The following is a 12,789-nucleotide window of genomic DNA, read 5'->3' on the forward strand; positions in this document are numbered from 1 at the left end:
GTCTCTAGGTATTTTTTGATTTCCTCTTTGATTTCCTCAGTGATCTCTTGGTTATTTAGTAACGTATTGTTTAGCCTCCATGTGTTTGTGCTTTTTATGTTTTTCTCCCTGTAATTGATTTCTAATCTTATAGCATTGTGGTCAGAAAAGATGCTTGATATGATTTCAGTTTTGTTAAATTTACTGAGGCTTGATTTGTGACCCAAGATGTGATCTATCCTGGCGAATGTTCCGTGCGCACTTGAGAAGAAAGTGTAATCTGCTTTTTTGGGTGGAATGTCCTATAAATATCAATTAAATCTATCTGGTCTGTTGTGTCATTTAAAGCTTGTGTTTCCTTATTAATTTTCTGTTTGGGTGATCTGTCCATTGGTGTAAGTGAGGTGCTAAAGTCCCCCACTATTGTGTTACTGTCAATTTCCTCTTTAGAGCTGTTAGCAGTTGCCTTATGTATTGAGGTGCTCCTATGTTGGGTGCATATATATTTATATTTGTTATATCTTCTTCTTGGACTGATCCCTTGATCATTATGTAGTGTCCTTCCTTATCTCTTGTAACATTCTTTGTCTCTTGTAATAGTCTTTATTTTAAAGTCTATTTTGTCTGATATGAGAATTGCTACTCCAGCTTTCTTTTGATTTCCATTTGCATGGAATATCTTTTTCCATCCCCTCACTTTCAGTCTGTATGTGTCCCTAGGTCTGAAGTGGGTCTCTTGTAGACAGCATATATATATGGGTCTTGTTTTTGTATCCATTCAGCAAGCCTGTGTTTTTTGGTTGGAGCATTTAATTCATTCACGTTTAAGGTAATTATCAATATGTATGTTCGTATTACCATTTTCTTAATTGTTTTGGGTTTGTTTTTGTAGGTCCTTTTCTTCTCTTGTGTGTCCCACTAGAGAAGTTCCCTTAGCATTTGTTGTAGAGCTGATTTGGTGGTGCAGAATTCTCTTAGCTTTTGCTTGTCTGTAAAGCTTTTGATTTCTCCATCGAATCTGAATGAGATTCTTGCTAGGTAGAGTAATCTTGGTTGTACGTTCTTCCCTTTCATCATTTTAAGTATATCATGCCACTCCCTTTTGGCTTGTAGAGTTTCTGCTGAGAAGTCAGCTCTAAACCTTATGGGAGTTCCCTTGCATGTTATTTGTCATTTTTCCCTTGCTGCTTTCAATAATTTTTCTTTGTCTTTAATTTTTGCCAATTTGATTACTATGTGTCTTGGCGTGTTTCTCCTTGGGTTTATCCTCTATGGGACTCTCTGCGCTTCCTGGACTTGCGTGGCTGTTTCCTTCCCATGTTAGGGAAGTTTTCGACTGTAATCTCTTCAGATATTTTCTCTGGTCCGTTCTCTCTCTCTTCTCCTTCTGGGACCCCTATAATGTGAATGTTGTTGCGTTTAATGTTGTCTCAGTTGTCTCTTAGGCTGTCCTCATTTCTTTTCATTCTTTTTCCTTTATTCTGTTCCACAGCAGTGAATTCCTCCATTCTGTCTTCCAGGTCACTTATCCGTTCTTCTGCCTCAGTTATTCTGCTATTGATTCCTTGTAGTGTATTTTTCATTTCAGTTATTGTGTTGTTCATCTCTGTTTGTTTGTTCTTTAAATCTTCTAGATCTTTGTTAAACATTTCTTGCAATTTCTCGATCTTTGCCTCCATTCTTTTTCCGAGGTCCTGGATCATCTTCACTATCATTATTCTGAATTCTTTTTCTGGAAGGTTGCCTATCTCCACTTCATTTAGTTGTTTTTCTGGGGTTTTATCTTGTTCCTTCATCTGGTACATAGCCCTCTGCCTTTTCATCTTGTCTATCTTTCTGTGAATGTGGTTTTTGTTCTACAGGCTGCAGGATTGTAGTTCTTGTTGCTTCTGCTGTCTGCCCTCTGCTGGATGAGGCTATCTGAGAGGCTTGTGCAAGTTTCCTGATTGGAGGGACTGGTGGTGGGTAGAGCTGGGTGTTGCTCTGGTGGGCAGAGCTCAGTAAAACTTTAATCCACTTGTCTGCTGATGGGTGGGACTGGGTTCCCTCCCTATTGGTTGTTTGGCCTGAGGCAACCCAACACTGGAGCCTACCCAGGCTCTTTGGTGGGGCTAATGGCAGACTCTGGGAGGGCTCACACCAAAAAGTACTTTCCAGAACTTCTGTTGCCAGTGTCCTTGTCCTCACGGTGACACACAGCCACCCCACGCCTCTGCAGGAGACTCTGCAGCACTAGCAGGCTGGTCTGGTTCAGTCTCTTATGGGGTCACAGCTCCTTCCCCTGGGTCCCAATGAGCACACTACTTTGTGTGTGCCCTCCAAGAGTGGAGTCTCTGTTTCCCCCAGTCCTGTCTAAGTCCTGCAATCACATCCCACTAGCCTTCAAAGTCTGATTCTCTAGGAATTCCTCCTCCCGTTGCTGGACCCCCATATTGGGAAGCTTGACGTGGGACTCAGAACCTTCACCTCAGTGGGTGGACTTCTGTGGTATAAGTGTTCTCCAGTTTGTGAGTCACCCACCCAGCAGTTATGGGATTGATTTTATCGTGATTGCGCCCCTCCTAACATCTCACTGTGGCTTCTCCTTTGTCTTTGGATGTGGGGTGTGTTTTTTGGTGAGTTCCAGTGTCTTCCTGTCAATGATTGTTCAGCAGTTAGTTGTGATTCTGGTGTTCTTGTAAGAGGGAGTGAGAGCACGTCCTTCTACTCCGCCATCTTGAACCAATCTCTCACACTAAGACAACTTTTAAGGAAAATACTAAGGAAATTATTATCCTCTGGGTTATTTGTTGATACTGTTTTAAAATTAATTTCTAACCTTAATGTTAGCTCACAAGTAATTATTAAATTTCTGTATTTCTGATTTTTAATTATCTATCATCCTATTTAGATTGATAGAGAATTTAAAGTCCAGAAAACTTTGTTTTCAATTGGATTCCCCGTTCCCAAACCTTTATTGTACTGCAATGATGCTTGTGTCATTGGAACAGAATTTTATGTGATGGAACATGTACAGGTAAATTAACACTTAATTGTACTTTTTGTTGCTTTTTTAATTGTGAAATTAGATGTTAATAAATGATAGTATATTAGTCTACATTGTCGGTAATTAGTTTGCTTTGCAAGGGCTTAAACTTTTTTCTTTTTCTTAAAACAACAGAAATTTATTCTCTCAGTTCTAGAGGCTAGATGTTTGAAACCAAGGTGTCAGCAAGATTGCTTCTCTATGGAAGTTTTGTTTTGTTTTTGTTTTTGTTTTTTTAATTTTTTTTATTGAGATATAGTTGATGCACAATATTATATGTTACAGGTGTATTACATAGTGATTCACAATTTTGAAAGATTATACTCCACTTACAGTTATTATAAAATACTGGCTCTATTCCCTGTGTTGTATTAAACTTTCATTTTATTTTGAGCACACACAGTTTCAGCGGGTTGAAGTAAACTAGGAACAAATTCAGTAATTAGGGCGTATTGGCTTAGTCTTCCTCTAGGTGTCAGTAGAGAGCTATATGTAACGGCAATAACTAAACTGTCCAAATAGTAGGGGAAAAAGCTACTCCAAATAGGACATCAATCCATTAAAAATAAATCCAAATTGTTTTAAGGTGGTTTTTTTTTTGTAAGATGTTACTTGAGATTAGTTTTTGTCCTTTAAGTTCATCTTGGTGTATCCTTGTATTTTCCCTTTGGCATGTACACTCTTATGTTAAACATGTTTCACAAATTACAGTTTTTCTAGCGCATTCTACAAAGAATTGGTTTTGGTTGTAAAATTGTATCCTGATCTTTTTTGTAGGCAACAGGGGATGATGACACAGCAAATAATTGGTATGAAAAGATTTATTTTGTTTTATATTATCTGTCATAATTGCTTCCATAGGGCCGAATCTTTCGTGATTTCACAATTCCTGGAGTTAGCCCAGCAGAACGCTCAGCCATATATGTGGCCATGATAGAAACCTTGGCTCAGTTACATTCCTTGAATATACAGTCACTGCAGCTGGAAGGATATGGTAGAGGTGCTGGGTACTGCAAAAGACAGGTAATGCATCCACACAAAGAGCTCCTTTTCTCAAGTTGTTGGAAATAATATTAGTTAAAATAAAAACCTATTATTTTATACTTTTCTGAAACTTGGCTGTAACTTTTAATATCAGCCGTCAGATTGACTTGTTTTAAACATAAAATAATTTTATATTTTTAGATCAGATTTTGTTCAGCAAAAGCTTCTGTAACAGCATGTACATAAATGCAGATTTAAAGCTGTTTCTATCTCTTCACTTAATTTACCAATATATTTTCTATACAATTTTCCCCTTTTAAATTAGTTTAACAAATATTTATTAGGCATGAATGTATGTTTAATATGTGCTGAATACTGTGTTAAATATCAGGAAAATAGAAATAAGTTCTTCCCCTAAAGGAACTTATGGTCATTTTTGAGACATCTATACCTGAATGTCACTTACATGAGACTGGAAAATGGTGTAAAAGAGTATGTAATCTGGTAGTAAATTGTTTGGTACTCATCATGAAAACTGTTCCATTCAGAGGATAGATATCAGTATGCCCTTGCTTAGGTTAGGGAAAGCTTCCCGGGAAAGATATGTCTTGTACTGTGTATTTAAGGAAGGATAAAATCTAGAGCAACAAGGAAGAGATGGTGAGCATTTCAAATCAAAGGAACAGCAAGACCAGATATGTATGGGGCTGTTTCTCTTTGTACATATGTCTTTTTGAGGGGGCAGAAGGGAGAGAAATGGGAACTAAGGTTTAGGGAATACTCGTTATGTGCCAGCTCCCATGCTAGGTGAGTTGTTAGACCTAGTGTTTTTTAATCTTTGTAACAACCCTAATACATAGGTATTACTACCCCCATTTTGCAGATGAGGAAACTGAGGCTTGCAGGTATTAAGTAATATACAAATAAGTGGCTTAGATATAATTTAAACCCAACCCTCTGTGATTCCAAAGATGAAGATCTTTACTGTACTAAGTTGAACAGAGATATCTTTGAAAGTGGGGAGAGAGATATAAGTAGATAAATAATATTATTTCAGTTGATGGAGGACTTTGAGAATAGGTTGTCTTATTTGCGTTCAATTCTAAGAACAATAAAAAAAATCTTTGCATTTTTCATATCTGTAATATATTTTTGAAGATTCTTTAGAAGATTCTATGGGTAATAAGAAAGGGGATTAAAATGAAAAATAAGATCTCCCTTCTTCTTCTAGTCCCCATATTACATTTTTCAGGGATTACTTGTTTCTTGTGACCCTTCCAGAAATTTTCTGTCTATTTTTTTTGTATGTACGTATGTGTGTTTGTGTGTGTTCTTTTTTTTTTTCTCCTTCCATAAAATAGTTGCTGAATAAAGACTAGAACCCATGTCTCTTGATTCCTAGGCCAGTATTTTTTTTCCTGATAAAAGTCTAGGTAAGTAAAATGGAACTAGATGGAAGAGAAACTTAAATGTTGAAGTTTTCAAGCTGATATGAGTGTTTTAGGCTAATATGAGTATCACGGCATTTGTCCTGAGCATTTAACACTAAAACAAAATTTGATATAATTGAATTTTGTTTTAATTTTAGAATTGCTGAATCTTATATTCCACTTTCAGCTTTGTCATTTTTTAAATTTATATATCTTTAGGTATCAACCTGGACAAAGCAATATCAAGCTGCAGCTCATCAGGACATCCCTGCCATGAACCAACTATCTGACTGGCTAATGAAAAACTTGCCAGATAATGACAATGAAGAAAATTTGATTCATGGAGATTTCAAACTAGATAACATAGTTTTCCACCCTAAAGAGGTATTGGAAGCCCTGTTTATAAAAAATTGAGTATGTCTGATTTGGGATACACGTACTAAGTAGATGTTCCCCCAGAGCACTGAAGGAGCCCACCCCATCCTCATTCTTCCCCTATATTCAAAACTAACTTTACCACTCACAACTTTTAGAAATAAGTCCTGCAGATATTCTGGCATAGGTATCTGCCCACCTTAAAAGGCTGGGTCTAATCATCTGATTTACTACTTTAAAAGGATTTGGGAATTTACATGCATGTTGCTGTTTTCTTCAAAGAAATTTTTCAGCTACTATATATATTTAGCTTATCCACGTTCTTGCTCTTTCTTCTGGTTCATTTTCATTTTTTTCCCTATCTGATAAAGAATTGTTAATTTGATTATTGTAAGCTCAGAGAGGACAGAATTCCAAAAGACTCTTTTGAGGCTTCAAAAGAATTTGTATGAGGTTAATGTAACCTTGCCCTGTGTAATTGTACACAGTGTAATCTTTATAAAGAGTACAAACAAATCAGAGCTATAACCCTCCTCCACTGAGCATAGTGAGGCCTAGGATTGGAGGAGTGTGGTGGGAATGAAGAAAGTACTTAAGTTCTCCTCTCTTTACCTGTATGCCTTCGGACAAGACATTTATTTGGCCCTTAGTATTCTGATATTGATGTGAATGATTTACAGTTCCCTGAATCTTCCTTCTTAGGAGAAAATTTTCTGGGTTCATTAGTTTTCTCAGAATGCTGTTTTAGGGCAGGAAGAGCTGTTCTAAATTCATGTGCTAAGCTTCTGGGTTTCATGTTCTTTTCATACAGGAAGAGGACAGGAGGAAAATAACATTATAAATTGCATTGCTGTCGTAATTCAAAGTACTACTATATCAATTGGAAGTTCAAATATAATATAAAGACATACGAGCACATTCACCATCAAGACAAAATTTTTCGTAGAAAAATCAGTTTGGGTATTTAAATTATGTATATGTAATTATACGTATGTGTGCATATGTAACTTTTTGTTAATGGCATGGATGAATTCTGAATTATACCTGTTAAATATAGAATAGGAAAATTAAAGATTGCTAATTTATAACCTGGAAAAATTAGAAAAGCGTATACCTTAAAACAGCAGGATGTGGTCTATATTTTATCTATTTCATTTGGTTCATTAATATTTTTGGAGCCTATCTTTGAATAAGTCAGCATTCTTTATGTGTTCTATCAATATAACTACAGTACTTTTACATTCATTACTTAAGCAAGGAAGGAAAAATTCAGACCTAAATCTCCTTAGTTATGTGTTGTCTACCAAGATGTTTAAATATGCTGAAATTAAATATTAAATATGCTGACAGTAACGGCAGGTAAGTTCCAAATAGTTATTCCCTTTTTATATTTAATCTCATGTTAGAAAACCGTTTCTTATAGGATTAAAGTTGCCAAACAGGAATCATCTAACTTAAGTTCTGTGGAGGCAATGCTAATTTGTTACATATATCATTATCTTTTATGTTTTTTGTTGTTTTTTTTGTTTGTTTGTTTTGTGGTACGCGGGCCTCTCACTGTTGTGGCCTCTCCCTGTTGTGGCCTCTCCCGCTGCGGAGCACAGGCTCCAGACGCGCAGGCTCAGCGGCCATGGCTCATGGGCCTAGCCGCTCCACAGCATGTGGGATCTTCCCAGACCGGGGCATGAACCCGTGTCCCCTGCATCGGCAGGTGGACTCTCAACCACTGCGCCACCAGGGAAGCCCATCTTGTACGTTTTAGGGTTATATAGTAGCTAGTAAAATGTCTTCTACTTTATACTGAGTAATCCCATAATTATTAGTTAAATCAAAGTTAATCAATTTCTGTCTCACATAAATATGTGTAGCTAATTTTTTATGGAAGTAACATACAAGTTGACAAAGTACAAGTCAACTGGCATTTATTTCTTACCAACTATGTGCTCTGAAACATGGGGTTAGAAGGAAAAACAGCTCTTAATGAGCTCAAAATACAGATGGAGAGAAAAGATACTCTAGTAACAGCAGAGAACAATATATACCCAAATGCTAAAGTATATCATACAATAAAACTAAGAGGGTAGTCAAAGAAGGAAAACATTCCCCTGTGGACTGGCATTAAAAGCTATGAAACTTTAGAATTTAATTCTAGTCAATAGTTTAATTCTAGTCAATAGTTCCATCTCATTTTTTAAATTTCATGAATAAGTAGGAAATTAGACTATGTTTGTTTTTTCATGAAAGCACTTCACAAATTGGAAAATCAGTCCCTGGATGTGTATATGTATGTGCTCAACTGTATATATTCCTAGGGATATGATTGAAAGATTTTTATTTTTCCTTTGAGGGTAAGAATTATACCTTTAATTATTTTTTTTTCTTACCTTTGTTTCTAGAGTCTATATGGTAGATGCTCAATAAATGAGGACCTTCTAGACTAAGAGCTCCTATAAAGCAGTAAATGCATCTTATTCATTTCTGCAGGTAGTTACATGTTTCTGAATGAATCTATGTTAAAAGAATTGATTTTAGGGCTTCCCTGGTGGCGCAGTGGTTGCGCGTCCGCCTGCCGATGCAGGCGAACCGGGTTCGCGTCCCGGTCTGGGAGGATCCCACATGCCGCAGAGCGGCTGGGCCCGTGAGCCATGGCCGCTGAGCCTGCGCGTCCGGAGCCTGTGCTCCGCAACGGGAGAGGCCACAACAGAGGGAGGCCCGCATACCACAAAAAAAAAAAAAAATTGATTTTAATTAATCACTAAGGTACTATTTCCATCTCATTTATTTATGCTTAATTTTTATTCTCTACCAGTATGACCTTATCCCCTTTCTGTGCCTCAGTTTTTATTGTAACTTATTATTTTGAAATCATTAAAGACTCACAAGAAGTTGTAAAAATAGTAGAGGGGCCTGTGTATCCATCATCCAGATTCTCCAAAGAGATCTCACACAACTAGAGTATATTATCAAAGCCAGGAAATTGACATTGTATGACTTGTGTGCCTTTTGGACTGGGAAAAAAATATTTCAGGGTTCCCAAAGAGCTAAAATGAGGTAATTGATATGGAGCAACTAGCTGGTACCTGGCACAGCTGGTGCTCAACTTATTTCAGTTCTCTTCTTTTCCATTCTTTTCCCCTCTGTTTTTATATTCTGCTTTTCTAAGATTGCCTATCAAGCTCTATTCTTTAGAAAAAATTAGGGTAAAAGTAAATCTTTACTTTTAGTAGATATGTACTAAAACCTAAACAGTAGTTATAGGGGATGAAATTATAGGATATTTATAAGTTGTACATTTCTGTAATGTTTCAGGTTTGAGGTTTTATTGTTTTTTTTTCCCCCAAACAACAGCATATTTTATTTTTGTCATCAGAAAACACAACAATTAAGAAAGAAAACAAAAACAATTTTAAATGATAAACCATATAGGAATGTGTGTTGTAAACCAGTAAAGAATTACTAAAGGGAATAACAAAACTAAAATATATCCCTCAATTTCACAATCCCTAGTTATTTTCTAGTTACTGATATGTAAAGTATTTGAAGCATGTTTGAGCAAGTGTTTCAGTAGTACAAAATGCTTACTGCAATGTTTAAGAGAAATCCAGTTTTCCTGGAAAATATCATTAATTTTCCAAATATAAATCTTACCCATCTGGCAGAGAAATGTTTAAGATTTTGGAGTTTAATGTACATATTACCATTTCAACTTGAAAAATAAATATATTTAATAAACCCATAGATATTTTATCTGCATTCATTAATTAGTAGTCAGATATTTACAATAAATATAAGGACACTGTTTCTTCTGAAGTCATCTGCCTTGCGGCCTTTTATATGTTGTCTTATGAAAAAAAAATTTGTTATGCAAAACAAAACTTGTGTTTATTTATTTTTTTATTTTTTTGCGGTACGCGGGCCTCTCACCACTGCGGCCTCTCCCGTTGCGGAGCACAGGCTCCGGACGAGCAGGCTCAGCAACCATGGCTCATGGGCCCAGCCGCTCCGCGGCACGTGGGATCCTCCGGACCGGGGCACGAACCCACGTCCCCTGCATCGGCAGGCGGACTCTCAACCACTGCGCCACCAGGGAAACCCAAAACTTGTGTTTTTAATGGATTTTTCTTTTTAATTCCCCCACTATTTCTAAGATGTCAGTGTAGTTAGAGAAAAGCTTAGTTATAAAATTTAATTGTATTGCTAGAAAAGACATGGGGATTGGGTTTTTTTCCAATCTTTTTACTTTTCAGATGTTTTTAAATACCCTTAATATGCTCTTTGGTCATAAAGCCAGGTTTTGAACTCAGACCTACTGACTTCCAATTCCATATGATTCCTTCCACACTGTACTGCTTCTCATCTCTGTTGGAACTGGTCAACGCTGGTAATCTAGAAACTGAAACCCTCATCTTTGACCACAGCCTCACTACCTTCTACTTCTTTTATTTCTTTATACGTCACCTGAGATGCTACAAATTTGATTGCTCTTACTTTAGAATCCATGAACCCCTTATGACTTCATTTGACTTCTCACCTTGCCTGGCCCAGGTGGGCATGATCAATCATTTCAAGAACTACCTTCTTTATTTTCAATGAATTAATAATTTTTTGACTGTGGATGTGTGTGCAAGTAATGTAAGAGTTATAAAGTTTCCTGACCTTATATTGTTATTCCAGAATCTTCTAACCTCTTGACTTTATATATAATCTCCAACCCTGATCTTGGTTCATTGCATTTTTGCTACAGAATGAAGTCGTAAGGTCACATTAACGGGGTCTGGGACATATCCATGCCGCATAATTTTATCTAGGTTGTAACTTCATCTCTTTGTAAAATCTGTGACATTTTTTTAAATGGATTTTTCAAATCTTTTCTATTCTTCTCGAACTATCAAGTTGCCTTTTACATCTAGACTCCCACTCTCACATTTAGACTTGATTCGTTTTTGTCCTTTTACTCTCTTTTCAGCACAAGCTGCTTTCTAGGGATTACATACCCCTGGAAGTTCTCTTGATGTTGTTGAAGACATTTCAGTCCACTACACAATGTTTCCTTCATGCAGACTGATGGGTGACATTTTTCTTAAGCCATTGCCAAGAAAAATTGTTACTTTTTAAAAATTAAAGTATAGTCGATATATAGTATTATGTAAGTTACAGGTGTACAGTATAGTGATTCACAATTTTTAAAGGTTATACTCCATTTATAGTTATTATAAAATATTGGCTATATTCTCTGTGTCCTTATAGCTTATTTTATACATAATAGTTTGTACCTCTTAATCCCCTACCTCTAAATTGCCCCACCCCCTTCCCTCTCCCCATTGGTAACCACTAGTTTGTTCTCTAAATATATGTCTGTTTCTTTTTTGTTATATTCACTAGTTTATTTTTTGCATTCCACATATAAGTGATATCATGCAGCATTTGTCTTTCTCTGTCCAACTTATTTCACTTAGCATAATACCATCCAAGTCCATGCACGTTGTTGCAAATGGCAAAATTTCCATCTTTTTTATGCCGGAGTAGCATTCCACTGTGTGTGTGTGTGTGTGTGTGTGTGTGTGTGTGTGTGTGTGTGTATAAATATATCGTGTCTTCTATATCCATTCATCTTTTGTTGGACACTTAGGTTGCTTCCATATCTTGACTATTGTAAATAATGCTGGTATGAACACTGGATACATGTAACTTTTCAAATTAGTGTTTTTGTTTTCTTCAGATCTATACCCAGGAGTGGAATTGCTGAGTCATATTATAGTTCTATTTTTAGTTTTTTGCAAAACCTCCATGTTTTGCACAGTGGCTGCACGAATTCACATTCCCACCAACATTGTATGAGGGTTCCCTTTTCTCCACATCCTCACTAGCATTTGCTATTTGTGTTCTTTTTGATGATGGCCATTGTGACAGGTGTGAGGTGATATCTAATTGTGGTTTTGATTTCATTTCCCTAATGATTAGCGATGTTGAGCATCTTTTCATGTGCCTGTTGGCCATCTGCATTTCCTCTTTGGAAAAAAGTCTATTCAGGTCTTATGCCCATTTTTTAATCAGGTTTTTTTTTTTAATATTGAGTTGTATGAGTGTTTATATATTTGGGATATTAACCCCTTATTGGTCATATCATTTGCAAATATTTTCTCCCATTCAGTAGGTTGTCTTCTTAATTTGTTGATGGTTTCCTTTGCTGTGCAAAAACTTTTAAGTTTAATTAGGCCCCATTTGTTTATTTTTGCTTTTATTTCCTTTGCTTTAGGAAATAAATCTAAAAACATATGGCTACAATTTATATCAAAGAGTGTGGTCTGTTTTCCTCTAGGAGTTTCGTTTCTAGTCTTACATTTAGGTCTTTAAGCCATTTTGAATTTATTTTTGTATGTAGTGTGAGAAAGTGTTCTTATTTCATACTTTTACATGTAGCTGTCCAGTTTTCTCAGCACCAGTTTTTGAAGATTATATTGGAGAAGATTATATATATAATGGAGAAGATTATCTTCTCCATTATATATTCTTGCCTTCTTTGTCATAGATTAATTGACCATAAGTGCGTGGATTTATTTCTGAATTCTCTGTTATATTCCATTGATCTTTGTGTCTGTTTTTGTGCCAATACCATACTGTGTTAATGACTGTAGCTTTGTAGTATAGTCTGAAGTCAGGGAGCATGATTCCTCCACTTCTGTTCTTTCTCAAGATTGTTTTGGCTATTCGGGATCTTTTGTGTTTCCATAAAATTTTAATTTTTTTTTTTTGGCCACACTGCACGGCTTGTGGGATCTTAGTTCCCCTACCAGGGATTGAACTCGGGCCCTTGGCAGTGAAAGCACAGAGTCCTAACCACTGGATCTCCAGGGAATTCCATCCATATAAATTTAAGAATTATTTGTTCTAGTTTTGTGAAAAATGCCATTGGTATTTTGATAGGGATTGCATTGAATCTGTAGATTGCCTTGGGTAGTATGGTCGTTTTAAAAATATTAATTCTTCCAGTCCAAG

General features: G+C 36.3%; 1 protein-coding gene across 5 annotated transcripts in view; it reads left to right on the top strand.

The window, feature by feature from the left end:
* ACAD11 (acyl-CoA dehydrogenase family member 11) overlaps positions 1–12,789 on the top strand; it is a 115,984-nt gene that overhangs the window by 13,022 nt on the left and 90,173 nt on the right. For 4 of the 5 annotated variants that reach the window (XR_003679737.2, XM_024131892.3, XM_028489788.2 and 1 more), the window contains exons 3-5: positions 2,870–2,995; positions 3,866–4,027; positions 5,638–5,802. Coding sequence is in view for 4 of the 5 variants with exons in the window: in XM_024131892.3 (XP_023987660.1) it covers positions 2,870–2,995; positions 3,866–4,027; positions 5,638–5,802 (453 nt within the window). In the remaining variant the exon portion in view is untranslated. The remainder of the gene's footprint in view (positions 1–2,869; positions 2,996–3,865; positions 4,028–5,637; positions 5,803–12,789) is intronic. The other variant, XM_024131893.3, reaches the window with a different exon arrangement.

Source organism: Physeter macrocephalus, chromosome 1, assembly GCF_002837175.3.
Source record: "Physeter macrocephalus isolate SW-GA chromosome 1, ASM283717v5, whole genome shotgun sequence".
Taxonomy (NCBI): Eukaryota; Metazoa; Chordata; class Mammalia; order Artiodactyla; family Physeteridae; genus Physeter; species Physeter macrocephalus.